Raw genomic sequence first — 15,812 nt, 5'->3', positions numbered from 1 at the left:
AACCACCAGGGGACCCCCAAAATCATCACCAGGACCCCCAGAAACCCCTCTGGGACCCCCAAAATACCCCCAAAAATGGCATCAGCACCCTCAGAACCTCCCAGAAACCCTCCTGGGACCCCCAAAAACGTCATCAGCACCCCCAAAACCCACCCAGGGACCCCCAAAACCACCTTGGGACCCCCAAAACCACCCTGAGACCCCCCCAAACCACCCCAGGATCCCTAAAATCCCCCCCGGGACCCCCAAAACCCCCCTCAGGATCCCCCAAAAATCCCAATTTGGAACCCTAAGACCCCAAAACCCACCCCGGGACCCCCAAAAACCACCCCGAGACCCCCAAAAACCACCCTGGGACCCCCAAAACCCACCCTGGGACTCCCAAAAGCCCCTCTGGGACCCCCCAAAACTGCCCCGGGACCCCAAAAACTTCCCTGAGACCCCCAAAATCCTCCTTGAGACCCCCAAAACCCCCCTCAGGATCCCCCAAACCACCTCAGGGTCCCCAAAAACTGCCCCAGGACCCCCAAAACCCTCCCTGAGACCCCCATAAACTGCCCTGAGACCCCCAAAAACCACTCCGAGAGCCCCAAAATGCTCCCTGAGACCCCCAAAATCTTCCTGGGAGCCCCAAAATCCTTCCTGAGACCCCCAAAACTGCCCCGGGGACCCCCAAAATCTTCCTGGGAGCCCCAAAAACTTCCCTGAGACCCCCAAAACCACCACGGGACCCCCAAAATCCTCCCTGGGAGCCCCAAAATCCTCCCTGGGACACCCAAAAACCATCCCTGGAACCCCCAAAATCCCCCCCGGGACCCCCCAAACCCCCCTCAGGATCCCCCAAAACCCCAATTTGGGACCCTGAGACCCCCAAAAACTGCCCCAGGACCCCCCAAATTTCCCCCAAGACCCCCCAAAACCACCCCAGGATCCCCAAAATCCTTCCTGGGACCCCCAAAACCCTCCCTGAGACCCCCAAAATCCTCCCTGGGACCCCCCAAAACCCCCCTCGGGATCCCCCAAAAACCCAATTTGGAACCCTGAGACCTCCAAAATCCTCCCTGAGACCCCCAAAACCCACCCTGGGACTCCCAAAAGCCCCTCTGGGACCCCCCAAAACTGCCCCGGGACCCCCAAAACTTCCCTGAGACCCTCAAAATCCTCCTTGAGAGCCCCCAAAATCCTTCCTAGGACCCCCAAAACCACCCCAGGACCCCCAAAACCCTCCCTGAGACCCCCAAAAACTGCCCTGAGACCCCCAAAAACCACCCCGAGAGCCCCCAAATGCTCCCTGAGACCCCCAAAATCTTCCTGGGAGCCCCAAAATCCTTCCTGAGACCCCCAAAACTGCCCCGGGGACCCCCAAAATCTTTCTGGGAGCCCCAAAAACTTCCCTGAGACCCCCAAAACCACCACGGGACCCCCAAAATCCTCCCTGGGAGCCCCAAAATCCTCCCTGGGACACCCAAAAACCATCCCTGGAACCCCCAAAAACTGCCCCGGGACCCCCCAAACCCCTCTCAGGATCCCCCAAAACCCCAATTTGGGACCCTGAGACCCCCAAAAACTGCCCCAGGACCCCCCAAATTTCCCCCAAGACCCCCCAAAACCACCCCGGGATCCCCAAAATCCCCCCCCGGGACCCCCAAAACCCCCCTCAGGATCCCCCAAAAACCCAATTTGGAACCCTGAGACCCCCAAAATCCTCCTTGAGACCCCCAAAATCCTCCTTGAGACCCCCAAAATCCTCCTTGAGACCCCCAAAAACCACCCCGGGAACCCCCAAAATCTCCTTCCAGACCCCCAAAAACCACCCCGAGAGCCCCAAAATGCTCCCTGAGATCCCCAAAATCTTCCTGGGAGCCCCAAAATCCTTCCTGAGACCCCCAAAACCGCCCCGGGGACCCCCAAAATCTTCCTGGGAGCCCCAAAAACTTCCCTGAGACCCCCAAAATCCTTCCTGGGACCCTCAAAACCTCTCTGAAACCCCCCAAAACTGCCCCAGAACCCCCAAAATTTCCCCCAAGACCCCCCAAAACCCCCCTCAGGATCCCCCAAAAACCCAATTTGGGACCCTGAGACCCCCAGAACCCTCCCTGAGACCCCCCAAAACCCCCCCGAGACCCCCAAAATCCTTTCCAGGACCCCCAAAACCCCCCCCGGGACCCCCAAAATCCCCCCCGGGACCCCCCAACCCGCCCCCCTTAGGAATAACCAGGGGCGGCATTGCCCTTTTAAGAGCGGTTATAGCGGGCCCCGCCCAAAGGGGGTTTCTTAAAGCAGCGACGGTTTAGGGACCCCCAAAAACACCCCCGGGGGGGGTGAAAGACCCTGATTTGGGGGATCGGGACCCCCCAAAACCCCCTGGAGAGGAGGAGACCCCCCTGAAAATGGCGCTGGCGCGGTGGGGCCCACCCTGAGGAGAGAGCCGCTCCTTAAAAGGGCAACGCCAACCACCATTTTAACCCCCCCACCCCGCGGGGGTCCCAGGTGGGGTTTGGGGGGTCCCAGGTGATGTTTGGGGGGTCCCAGGTGAGTTTTGGGGGGTCCCAGGTGAGTTTTGAGGGGTCCCAGGTAGAATTGGGGGGTCCCAGGTGAGTTTTGGGGGTCCCAGGTAGAATTGGGGGGTCCCAGGTGAGTTTTGGGGGTCCCAGGTGGGATTTGAGGGGGTCCCAGGTGTGTTTTGGGGGGTCCCAGGGGCGTTTTGGGCGTGCCAGGTGGGGTTTGGGGGTCCCCAGTGTGTTTTGGGGGGTCCCAGATGTGTTTTGGGAGGTCTCAGGTAGGACTGGGCGGTTCCAGGTGAATTTGGGGGTCCCAGGTGGGATTTGAGGGGGTCCCAGGAGTATTTGGGGGGTCCCAGGTGTGTTTTGGGTGGTCCCAGATGATCAGGGGGGTACCAGGTGAGCGAGGGGGTCCCAGGGGAGATTTGGGGGGTCCCAGGTGTGTTTTGGGGGGGTCTCAGGTGTGTTTTGGGGGGTCCCAGCTGATTGGGGGGGTCCCAGCTGATCGGGGTGAGTCTCTGGTGACCGGGGTGGTCCCAGGTGATCAGGGAGGGTCCCAGGTGTGTTTTGGGAGGTCCCAGCTGATTGGGGGGGTCCCAGGTGATCAAGGAGGGTCACAGGTGTGTTTTGGGGGGGTACCAGGTGTGTTTTGGGGTCCCAGCTGATTGGGGGGGTCCCAGGTGATCAGGGAGGGTCCCAGGTGTGTTTTGGGAGGTCCCAGGTGCCCCCCCGTGCCCCAGGTGTGTTTTGGGAGGTCCCAGGTGCCCCCCTGTGTCCCAGGTGTGTTTTGGGAGGTCCCAGGTGTGTTTTGGGAGGTCCCAGGTGCCCCCCGTGCCCCAGATATATTTTGGGAGGTCCCAGGTGCCCCCCGTGCCCCAGGTGTGTTTTGGGAGGTCCCAGGTGCCCCCCTGTGCCCCAGGTGTGTTTTGGGAGGTCCCAGGTGCCCCCCTGTGCCCCAGGTGTGTTTTGGGAGGTCCCAGGTGATCAGAGCAGATCCCAGGTGTGTTTTGGGAGTCCCAGGTGTGTTTTGGGAAGTCCCAGGTGCCCCCCCGTGCCCCAGGTGTGTTTTGGGAGGTCCCAGGTGCCCCCCCGTGCCCCCTTTCCCCCCCCCCAGGTGAAGATCCAGGGGCAGAACAAGGAGATGCTGGCGGCCGCCTGCCAGATGTTCCTGGGCAAGTCGGAGTCCGAGATCGGCCAGATCGCCCTGGAGACCCTCGAGGGCCACCAGAGGGCCATCATGGCCCACATGACCGTCGAGGTCAGGACACGCCCCCCCCCCGGAAGCCACGCCCCCTCCCCGGGAAACCACACCCCCCACGGGCCCCACCCACACCCTCCCTTTGGGATCGGCCGTGGCCCTTTTAAGAGCCCATTTGCCCACTTGGAAGGTCCATTGAGCTGGAAGCCACGCCCCCTTATGGATGACCACGCCCCCCTTGAAGCCACGCCCCTCCCTGGGAAGCCACACCCTCCCATGGGCTCCACCCACACACCCTCTTTGGCATTGGCCGTGGCCCTTTTAAGGCCCCCCCCCACTCATTTGGAAGGTCATAAGACACACCCAATTAGGAAGCCACGCCCCCTTATGGGTGGCCACGCCCCCTTGTGGATGACCACGCCCCTCTGTGCATGACCACGCCCCACAGGGGGGGCCCCCCCACCTTGGGACTGGTCATTGCCCTTTTAAGAGCTCCCAGACCCCTCTTTGACTCATAAGCCCCACCCCCTTTGAATGCCACGCCCCTTTATGAAGCCACACCCTCTGACAGCCACACCCCCTTGGGGAGTGGCCACCCACATTTTGGGGCTGGCCACGCCCTGTGAAGTGGCCCCGCCCCCTCTTTGGAGGTCTATTAACCCATAGGCCACGCCCCCTTTGAGAAGCCACGCCCCTGGGGTGCCACGCCCACAGGCAAGCCACACCTCCAAAGCTCCACCCACCTGCTGGAAGCCCCGCCCCTTCACTACAGCTCCGCCCACCCACACAAGCTCCACCCCTCTGGCTCACCTCGAGTTAAGCCCCGCCCCCAGCCCCACCCAAATAGACTCCACCCCCAAGGCCAAGTCCCGCCTCCTGTTGGCTCCACCCCAATATAAACCCCACCTCCCTCCTGGCCCCGCCCCGTGGATGCTTTGGCTCCACCCCCAGACTCAGGCCACGCCCTCTGAGCCCACCCCCGTTAAAGCCCCGCCCACAGCCACACCCTCTCTGAAAACTTTGGCTCCACCCCCTGCTTTAAGCCCCACCTTCCTATTGGCCCCACCCCTGGCCCCACCCTAATATATAAGCCCCGCCCCTTTGTGGACACTTTGGCTCCACCCCCTTGCTTAAGCCACGCCCCCTGGCCCCACCCTTGCTTGAGCCCTGCCCCTCACCTCAAGCCACACCCACCTGGCCCCACCCACCCTCAAACCACACCCACCAGGCCCCACCCACCCTCAAGCCACACCCACCTGCCCCAACCCAGCCACAAGCCACGCCCCCAAGACTCAAGCCCCGCCCACCTGGCTCCACCCCTTGCATCCAGCCCCACCCCCTCGGCCAAGCCCCACCCCATTCCTTTAAGCCCCGCCCCTCCCTGTTAAACCCCACCCTGTTATACTCATCATACCCCACCCCCTGAGCCGGCCCTGCCCCCCCGAGTCCAAGCCCCGCCCCCTGATCTGGCCCCGCCCCCAGGAGATCTACAAGGACCGGCAGAAGTTCTCGGATCAGGTTTTCCGGGTGGCCTCGTCCGACCTCGTCAACATGGGGATCTCCGTGGTCAGCTACACACTCAAGGACGTGCACGACGAGCAGGTGGGGAGGGGACACCTGGGACACACCTGGGGGGCGTGGGATACACCTGGGGTACACCTGGGGTACACCTGGATACACCTGGATACACCTGGGGGGCGTGGGATACACCTGGGATATCCATGGGGATCTCCGTGGTCAGCTACACACTCAAGGACGTGCACGACGAGCAGGTGGGGAGGGGACACCTGGGGTACACCTGGGGTACACCTGGATACACCTGGGATACACCTGGGGACACCTGGGGACACCTGGGGGACATGGGAGACACCTGGGGTACACCTGGATACACCTGGATACACCTGGATACACCTGGATACACCTGGGGGGCGTGGGATACACCTGGATACACCTGGGGACACCTGGGGACACCTGGGGGACATGGGATACACCTGGGATATCCGTGGGGATCTCCGTGGTCAGCTACACACTCAAGGACGTGCACGACGAGCAGGTGGGGAGGGGACACCTGGGGACACACCTGGGGGGCGTGGGATACACCTGGGGTACACCTGGGATACACCTGGGGTACACCTGGAGACACCTGGGGTACACCTGGATACACCTGGGGTACACCTGGATATACCTGGGATACACCTGGATACACCTGGGGTACATGGGATGCGCATGGGATACACCTGGATACACCTGGGATACACTTGGGGGACATGGGATACACCTGGATACACCTGGGATACACCTGGGGGACATGGGATACACCTGGGGACACCTGGGGTACATAGGATACACCTGGGATACACCTGGGGACACCTGGGGGACATGGGACACACCTGGGATATCCACGGGGATCTCCGTGGTCAGCTACACACTCAAGGACGTGCACGACGAGCAGGTGGGGAGGGGACACCTGGGGACACCTGGGGGGCGTGGGATACACCTGGATACACCTGGGATACACCTGGGGACACCTGGGGACACCTGGGGGACATGGGATACACCTGGGATATCCACGGGGATCTCCATGGTCAGCTACACACTCAAGGACGTGCACGACGAGCAGGTGAGGAGGGGACACCTGGGGCACACCTGGGGACACCTGGGATACACCTGGGATACACCTGGGGACATGGGATACACCTGGGGTACACCTGGAGACACCTGGGGTACACCTGGGATACACCTGGGATACACCTGGGGGACGTGGGACACACCTGGACACACCTGGGATATACCTGGATATATCTGGGGGACATGGGATACACCTGGATACACCTGGGATACACCTGGGATACACCTGGATATACCTGGGGGACATGGGATACACCTGGATACACCTGGGGGACATGGGATACACCTGGATACACCTGGGATACACCTGGGGGACATGGGATACACCTGGATACACCTGGGGTACACCTGGGGGACATGGGATACACCTGGATACACCTGGGGGACATGGGTTACACCTGGGATACACTTGGGATACACCTGGATATACCTGGGGGGCATGGGATACACCTGGGATACACCTGGGGTACACCTGAGTACACTTGGGGGACATGGGATACACCTGGGATACACCTGGAGTACGCCTGGGATATACCTGGGATTCATCTGGGGGACATGGGATACACCTGGATACACCTGGGATACACCTGGAGGACATGGGATACACCTGGATATACCTGGGGGACATGGGATACACCTGGGGGACATGGGATACACCTGGGGGACATGAGATACACCTGGGATACACCTGGATATACCTGGGATACACCTGGGATACACCTGGGGGACATGGGATACACCTGGGATATCCATGGGGATCTCCGTGGTCAGCTACACACTCAAGGACGTGCACGACGAGCAGGTGAGGAGGGGACACCTGGGGACACCTGGGGGACACCTGGAGACACCTGGGGGACATGGGTTACACCTGGGGTACACCTGGATACACCTGGGGGGCCTGGGATACACCTGGGGACACCTGGGGGACATGGGATACACCTGGGATATCCACGGGGATCTCCGTGGTCAGCTACACACTCAAGGACGTGCACGACGAGCAGGTGGGGAGGGGACACCTGGGGACACCTGGATACACCTGGGATACACCTGGGGGACATGGGAGACACCTGGGGTACACCTGGAGACACCTGGGATACACCTGGGGGACGTGGGATACACCTGGATACACCTGGGGTACACCTGGGGGACATGGGATACACCTGGGATACACCTGGGGGACATGGGATACACCTGGGATATACCTGGATACACCTGGGATACACCTGGGACAGATGGGATACACCTGGATACACCTGGGATGCACCTGGGGGACATGAGATACAGCTGGAGACACCTGGGATACACCTGGGGTACACTTGGGATACACCTGGATATACCTGGGGGACATGGGATACACCTGGGATACAGCTAGGGTACATGGGATACACCTGGATACACCTGGGATACACCTGGGGGGCATGGGATACACCTGGGATACACCTGGGACACACCCAGGACACATCTGGGGACACCTGGGACACACCTGGGACACCTGGGACACACCCAGGATACACCTGGGACACACATGGGGACACCTGGGGACAGCTGGGACACACCTGGATACACCTGGGACACATCCAGGACACACCTGGGACACACCTGGGACACGCCCAGGACACACCTGGGACACACCCAGGACACACCTGGGACACACCTGGAACATACCCAGGATACACCTGGGGACACCTGGGACACACCCAGGACACACCTGTGCAGTGTTCCAGCCCATGGAGTGACCCAGCTGTGCCTGTCCCAGGGCTCACCTGCACTCAGGTGTCCCAGGTGACACAGGTGTGTCCCAGCTGTGTCCCCAGGTGTGTCCCAGGTGTCCTCGAGGTGTGTCCCAGCTGTGTCCCAGGTGTCCCCAGCTGTGACAGGTGTCCCAGGTGTGTCCCAGGTGTGTCCCAGGTGTGTCCCAGGTGTGTCCCAGGTGTGTCCCAGGTGACACAGGTGTGTCCCAGGTGTGTCCCAGGTGTGACAGGTGTGTTTATCCCACTCCAGGGTTACCTGCGCTCCCTGGGGAAGGCCCGCACGGCTCAGGGGTGACAGGGGTGTGTCCCAGGTGACACAGGTGTGTCCCAGGTGACACAGGTGTGACAGGTGTGTTGTTCCAGGATTACCTGCGCTCCCTGGGGAAGGCCCGCACGGCTCAGGGGTGACAGGGGTGTGTCCCAGGTGACACAGGTGTGTCCCAGGTGTGACAGGGGTGTGACAGGTAACCCAGGTGTGTTGTTCCAGGATTACCTGCGCTCCCTGGGGAAGGCCCGCACGGCTCGGGTGTGACAGGGGTGTGTCCCAGGTGACACAGGTGTGTCCCAGGTGACCCAGGTGTGACCAGATGTGTTGTTCCAGGATTACCTGCGCTCTCTGGGGAAGGCCCGCATGGCTCAGGGGTGACAGGGGAGTGTCCCAGGTGTGTCCCAGGTGTGTCCCAGGTGTGTCCCAGGTGACACAGGTGTGTCCCAGGTGTGACACAGGTGTGACCCAGGTGTGTTGTTCCAGGATTACCTGCGCTCGCTGGGGAAGGCCCGCACGGCTCAGGGGTGACAGGGGGGTGTCCCAGGTGTGTCCCAGGTGTGTCCCAGGTGACACGGGTGTGTCCCAGGTGACACAGGTGTGTCCCAGGTGTGTCCCAGGTGTGACACAGGTGTGACCCAGGTGTGTTGTTCCAGGATTACCTGCGCTCTCTGGGGAAGGCCCGCACGGCTCAGGGGTGACAGGGGTGTGTCCCACGTGACACAGGTGTGTCCCAGGTGTGTCCCAGGTGACACAGGTGTGACACAGGTGTGTCCCAGGTGTGACAGGGGTGTGACAGGTAACCCAGGTGTGTTGTTCCAGGATTACCTGCGCTCCCTGGGGAAGGCCCGCACGGCTCAGGGGTGACAGGGGTGTGTCCCAGGTGACACAGGTGTGTCCCAGGTGTGACCAGGTGTGTTGTTCCAGGATTACCTGCGCTCCCTGGGGAAGGCCCGCACGGCTCAGGGGTGACAGGGGTGTGTCCCAGGTGACACAGGTGTGTCCCAGGTGTGACCAGGTGTGTTGTTCCAGGATTACCTGCGCTCCCTGGGGAAGGCCCGTGCGGCTCAGGGGTGACAGGGGTGTGTCTCAGGTGTCCCAGGTGTGTCCCAGGTGACACAGGTGTGTCCCAGGTGTGTCCCAGGTGTGACCAGGTGTGTTGTTCCAGGATTACCTGCGCTCCCTGGGGAAGGCCCGCACGGCTCAGGGGTGACAGGGGTGTGTCTCAGGTGTGTCCCAGGTGTGTCCCAGGTGACACAGGTGTGACACAGGTGTGACCAGGTGTGTTGTTCCAGGATTACCTGCGCTCCCTGGGGAAGGCCCGCACGGCTCAGGTGCAGCGCGACGCCCGCGTGGGAGAGGCCGAGGCCAAGCGGGACGCCGGGATACGGGTGAGGCCCCGCCCACTCACACCTGGGGCGCACCTGGGGCACCTCCCCGGCTCCTGGCACCTCCCTGGCACCTGTGTCACCTCCTTGTCATCCCTCATCACCTGTACCTGTCACCTGTATCATCTTTCACTCCTGTGTCGTCTGCCACCTCCCTGTCACCTGTGTCACCTGTGTCACCTGTCACCTGTGTCACCTCCCTGTCCCCTGTGTCACCCCGTGTCACTTCTGTCACCTGTCACCTCTGTCACACCTGTGTCACCCGTGTCACCTGTGTCACCTCTGTCATCTGTGTCACACCTGTGTCACACCTGTGTCACCTCCTTATCACCTGTGTCACCTCCTTGTCATCCCTCACCACCTGTATCTGTCACCTGTGTCACCTGTGTCACCTCCTTGTCATCCCTCACCACCTGTACCTGTCACCTGTGTCACCTGTGTCACCTTCTTGTCATCCCTCATCACCTGTACCTGTCACCTGTGTCACCTCCCTGTCACCTGTGTCACCTGTGTCACCTGTGTCACCTGTGTCACCTGTACCTGTCACCTGTGTCACCTCCGTGTCACCTGTGTCACCTGTGTCACCTGTACCTGTCACCTGTGTCACCTGTGTCACCTGTGTCACCTGTGTCACCTGTACCTGTCACCTGTGTCACCTCCGTGTCACCTGTGTCACCTTCTTGTCATCCCTCACCACCTGTACCTGTCACCTGTGTCACCTCCCTGTCCCTGTGCCACACCTGTGTCACCTCTGTCACCTTTGTGTCACCTGTGTCACCTCCCTATCACCTGTGTCAGTTCCCTGTTACCTGTCATGTCTGTCACCTGTGTCACCTCCCTGTCACCTGTGTCACATCTGCATCACCTGTGTCACCTCCCTGTCACCTGTGTCACCTGTCACCTGTGTCACCTCTGTCACCTGTGTCACACCTGTGTCACCTCCCTGTCACCTGTGTCACCTTCTTGTCATCCCTCACCACCTGTACCTGTCACCTGTGTCACCTGTGTCACCTTCTTGTCATCCCTCATCACCTGTACCTGTCACCTGTGTCACCTCCCTGTCACCTCTGTCACCTGTGTCACCTCCCTGTCACCTCTGTCACCTGTGTCACCTGTGTCACCTTCTTGTCATCCCTCACCACCTGTAACTGTCACCTGTGTCACCTATGTCACACCTGTGTCACCTGTGTCACCTCCCTGTCACCTCTGTCACCTGTGTCACCTGTGTCACTTCTATCACCCGTGTCACCTGTGTCACCTCCCTGTCACCTGTGTCACCTCCTTGCCATCCCTCACCGCCTGTACCTGTCACCTGTGTCACCTCCCTGTCCCCTCCATGTCCCCCCGTTCTCTGTGTCACCCCATCACCCCCCAGTCCCTCCCAGTCCATCCCAGTCCCTCCCAGTCCCTCCCAGTCCATCCCAGTCCCTCCCAGTCCCTCCCAGTCCATCCCAGTCCCTCCCAGTCCCTCCCAGTTCATCCCAGTCCATCCCAGTCCATCCCAGTTCATCCCAGTCCCTCCCAGTCCATCCCAGTCCATCCCAGTTCATCCCAGTCCCTCCCAGTCCATCCCAGTTCATCCCAGTGCTCCCAGTCCATCCCAGTCCATCCCAGTTCATCCCAGTGCTCCCAGTCCATCCCAGTCCATCCCAGTTCATCCCAGTGCTCCCAGTGCCATCCCAGTCCCTCCCAGTCCCTCCCAGTCCATCCCAGTCCATCCCAGTTCATCCCAGTGCTCCCAGTGCCATCCCAGTCCCTCCCAGTCCCTCCCAGTCCATCCCAGTCCCTCCCAGTTCATCTCAGTCCCTCCCAGTCCCTCCCAGTCCCTCCCAGTCCATCCCAGTCCCTCCCAGTCCATCCCAGTCCATCCCAGTCCCTCCCAGTCCCTCCCAGTCCCTCCCAGTCCTCCCAGTCCATCCCAGTCCATCCCAGTCCATCCCAGTCCCTCCCAGTCCATCCCAGTCCCTCCCAGTCCCTCCCAGTCCCTCCCAGTCCTCCCAGTCCATCCCAGTCCATCCCAGTCCATCCCAGTTCATCCCAGTCCATCCCAGTCCCTCCCAGTCCTCCCAGTCCCTCCCAGTCCCTCCCAGTCCATCCCAGTCCATCCCAGTTCATCCCAGTGCTCCCAGTCCCTCCCAGTCCATCCCAGTCCCCCCAGTGCTCCCAGTCCATCCCAGTCCCTCCCAGCCCCTCCCAGTCCATCCCAGTCCATCCCAGTCCCTCCCAGTCCATCCCAGTCCCTCCCAGTCCCTCCCAGTCCCTCCCAGTCCCTCCCAGTCCATCCCAGTCCCTCCCAGTCCACCCCAGTCCATCCCAGTCCATCCCAGTTCATCCCAGTCCCTCCCAGTCCCTCCCAGTCCCTCCCAGTCCATCCCAGTCCCTCCCAGTCCATCCCAGTCCATCCCAGTTCCTCCCAGTCCATCCCAGTCCCTCCCAGTCCATCCCAGTCCCTCCCAGTCCCTCCCAGTCCCTCCCAGTCCATCCCAGTCCCTCCCAGTCCATCCCAGTCCCTCCCAGTCCTCCCAGTCCATCCCAGTTCCTCCCAGTCCATCCCAGTTCATCTCAGTCCATCCCAGTCCCTCCCAGTCCATCCCAGTCCATCCCAGTCCATCCCAGTTCCTCCCAGTCCATCCCAGTCCCTCCCAGTTCCACCCAGTCCCTCCCAGTCCATCCCAGTCCCTCCCAGTTCATCTCAGTCCCTCCCAGTCCCTCCCAGTCCCTCCCAGTCCATCCCAGTCCATCCCAGTCCATCCCAGTCCCTCCCAGTCCCTCCCAGTCCATCCCAGTCCCTCCCAGTCCATCCCAGTCCCTCCCAGTCCCTCCCAGTCCCTCCCAGTCCATCCCAGTTCATCCCAGTCCCTCCCAGTCCCTCCCAGTCCATCCCAGTCCCTCCCAGTCCATCCCAGTTCATCCCAGTCCCTCCCAGTCCCTCCCAGTCCATCCCAGTCCCTCCCAGTCCATTCCAGTTCATCCCAGTCCCTCCCAGTCCCTCCCAGTCCATCCCAGTCCCTCCCAGTCCCTCCCAGTCCATCCCAGTCCCTCCCAGTCCATCCCAGTCCATCCCAGTTCCTCCCAGTCCATCCCAGTCCATCCCAGTCCCTCCCAGTCCATCCCAGTCCCTCCCAGTCCCTCCCAGTCCATCCCAGTCCCTCCCAGTCCCTCCCAGTCCCTCCCAGTCCTCCCAGTCCATCCCAGTTCATCTCAGTCCATCCCAGTCCCTCCCAGTCCATCCCAGTCCATCCCAGTCCATCCCAGTCCATCCCAGTTCCTCCCAGTCCATCCCAGTCCCTCCCAGTTCCACCCAGTCCCTCCCAGTCCATCCCAGTCCCTCCCAGTTCATCTCAGTCCCTCCCAGTCCCTCCCAGTCCCTCCCAGTCCATCCCAGTCCCTCCCAGTCCATCCCAGTCCATCCCGGTCCCTCCCAGTCCATCCCAGTCCATCCCAGTTCCTCCCAGTCCCTCCCAGTCCCTCCCAGTCCCTCCCAGTCCATCCCAGTCCCTCCCAGTCCCTCCCAGTCCATCCCAGTCCCTCCCAGTCCCTCCCAGTCCCTCCCAGTCCTCCCAGTCCATCCCAGTTCATCTCAGTCCATCCCAGTCCCTCCCAGTCCATCCCAGTCCATCCCAGTCCATCCCAGTCCATCCCAGTTCCTCCCAGTCCATCCCAGTCCCTCCCAGTTCCACCCAGTCCCTCCCAGTCCATCCCAGTCCCTCCCAGTTCATCTCAGTCCCTCCCAGTCCCTCCCAGTCCATCCCAGTCCCTCCCAGTCCATCCCAGTCCATCCCAGTCCCTCCCAGTCCCTCCCAGTCCCTCCCAGTCCATCCCAGTTCATCCCAGTCCCTCCCAGTCCCTCCCAGTCCCTCCCAGTCCATCCCAGTTCCTCCCAGTCCCTCCCAGTCCCTCCCAGTCCCTCCCAGTCCATCCCAGTTCATCCCAGTGCTCCCAGTGCCATCCCAGTCCCTCCCAGTCCCTCCCAGTCCCTCCCAGTCCCTCCCAGTCCCTCCCAGTCCCTCCCAGTCCTCCCAGTCCATCCCAGTCCATCCCAGTCCATCCCAGTTCATCCCAGTCCATCCCAGTCCCTCCCAGTCCTCCCAGTCCCTCCCAGTCCCTCCCAGTCCATCCCAGTCCATCCCAGTTCATCCCAGTGCTCCCAGTCCCTCCCAGTCCATCCCAGTCCCCCCAGTGCTCCCAGTCCATCCCAGTCCCTCCCAGCCCCTCCCAGTCCATCCCAGTCCATCCCAGTCCCTCCCAGTCCATCCCAGTCCATCCCAGTTCATCCCAGTGCTCCCAGTCCCTCCCAGTCCCTCCCAGTCCCTCCCAGTCCCTCCCAGTCCATCCCAGTCCCTCCCAGTCCATCCCAGTCCATCCCAGTCTCCCCAGTCCCTCCCAGTCCCTCCCAGTCCCTCCCAGTCCATCCCGGTCCCTCCCAGTCTCTCCCAGTCCATCCCAGTCCCTCCCAGTCCATCCCAGTCCCTCCCAGTTCCCCCCAGTCCATCCCAGTTCCTCCCAGTCCATCCCAGTCCCTCCCAGTCCCTCCCAGTCCATCCCAGTCCCTCCCAGTCCATCCCAGTCCCTCCCAGTCCCTCCCAGTCCCTCCCAGTCCCTCCCAGTCCATCCCAGTCCACCCCAGTCCATCCCAGTCCCTCCCAGTCCCTCCCAGTCCATCCCAGTCCCTCCCAGTCCATCCCAGTCCCTCCCAGTCCATCCCAGTCCATCCCAGTCCATCCCAGTCCCTCCCAGTCCCTCCCAGTCCATCCCAGTCCCTCCCAGTTCCTCCCAGTCCATCCCAGTCCCTCCCAGTCCCTCCCAGTCCCTCCCAGTCCATCCCAGTCCCTCCCAGTCCTCCCAGTCCATCCCAGTTCCTCCCAGTCCATCCCAGTTCATCTCAGTCCATCCCAGTCCCTCCCAGTCCATCCCAGTCCATCCCAGTTCCTCCCAGTCCATCCCAGTCCATCCCAGTCCCTCCCAGTCCATCCCAGTTCATCCCAGTCCCTCCCAGTCCCTCCCAGTCCCTCCCAGTCCCTCCCAGTCCATCCCAGTTCATCCCAGTCCCTCCCAGTCCCTCCCAGTCCATCCCAGTCCCTCCCAGTCCATCCCAGTTCATCCCAGTCCCTCCCAGTCCCTCCCAGTCCATCCCAGTCCCTCCCAGTCCATTCCAGTTCATCCCAGTCCCTCCCAGTCCCTCCCAGTCCATCCCAGTCCCTCCCAGTCCCTCCCAGTCCATCCCAGTCCCTCCCAGTCCATCCCAGTCCATCCCAGTTCCTCCCAGTCCATCCCAGTCCATCCCAGTCCCTCCCAGTCCATCCCAGTCCCTCCCAGTCCCTCCCAGTCCCTCCCAGTCCATCCCAGTCCCTCCCAGTCCCTCCCAGTCCTCCCAGTCCATCCCAGTCCATCCCAGTCCATCCCAGTCCATCCCAGTCCCTCCCAGTCCTCCCAGTCCATCCCAGTCCATCCCAGTCCCTCCCAGTCCATCCCAGTCCCTCCCAGTCCCTCCCAGTCCCTCCCAGTCCATCCCAGTCCCTCCCAGTCCCTCCCAGTCCTCCCAGTCCATCCCAGTCCATCCCAGTCCATCCCAGTCCCTCCAGTCCCTCCCAGTCCTCCCAGTCCATCCCAGTTCATCTCAGTCCATCCCAGTCCCTCCCAGTCCATCCCAGTCCATCCCAGTCCATCCCAGTCCATCCCAGTTCCTCCCAGTCCATCCCAGTCCCTCCCAGTTCCACCCAGTCCCTCCCAGTCCCTCCCAGTCCATCCCAGTCCCTCCCAGTTCCACCCAGTCCATCCCAGTCCCTCCCAGTTCCCCCCAGTCCCTCCCAGTTCATCCCAGTCCCTCCCAGTCCCTCCCAGTCCCTCCCAGTCCATCCCAGTCCATCCCAGTCCCTCCCAGTGCCTCCCAGTCCACCCCAGTCCCTCCCAGTTCATCCCAGTCCCCCCAATTCATCCCAGTCCCTCCCAGTCCATCCCAGTCCCTCCCAGTCCCTCCCAGTCCACCCCAGTCCATCCCAGTCCCTCCCAGTCCATCTCACTCCACCCCAGTCCCTCCCAGTCCATCCCAGTCCATCCCAGTCCATCCCAGTCCCTCCCAGT

General features: G+C 61.9%; 2 protein-coding genes and 1 long non-coding RNA gene across 3 annotated transcripts in view; 1 reads left to right on the top strand and 2 right to left on the bottom strand.

Moving 5' to 3' along the window:
* The window catches only part of LOC135404761 (uncharacterized), a 257,462-nt gene that overhangs the window by 217,089 nt on the left and 24,561 nt on the right, over positions 1 to 15,812 (bottom strand). The gene's annotated exons all lie outside the window — the stretch shown is intronic.
* The window catches only part of LOC135406465 (flotillin-1-like), a 44,069-nt gene that overhangs the window by 6,815 nt on the left and 21,442 nt on the right, over positions 1 to 15,812 (top strand). The window contains 3 exon segments of the mRNA XM_064640829.1: positions 3,616 to 3,759; positions 5,182 to 5,301; positions 9,639 to 9,734. Of these exon segments, the coding sequence (XP_064496899.1) occupies positions 3,616 to 3,759; positions 5,182 to 5,301; positions 9,639 to 9,734 (360 nt within the window).
* Positions 6,188 to 7,432, bottom strand: LOC135406466 (uncharacterized). The gene is made up of 3 exons (XR_010426269.1): positions 7,404 to 7,432; positions 6,367 to 6,396; positions 6,188 to 6,227 (listed from the first exon to the last, which is right to left on the bottom strand). It is a non-coding gene; the product is annotated as an uncharacterized LOC135406466 (long non-coding RNA).

Source organism: Pseudopipra pipra, chromosome W (genome assembly GCF_036250125.1).
Source record: "Pseudopipra pipra isolate bDixPip1 chromosome W, bDixPip1.hap1, whole genome shotgun sequence".
Classification (NCBI taxonomy): Eukaryota; Metazoa; Chordata; class Aves; order Passeriformes; family Pipridae; genus Pseudopipra; species Pseudopipra pipra.
Note: the sequence above shows the minus strand (reverse complement) of the source record. Positions and strands in the feature narration are given on the sequence as shown.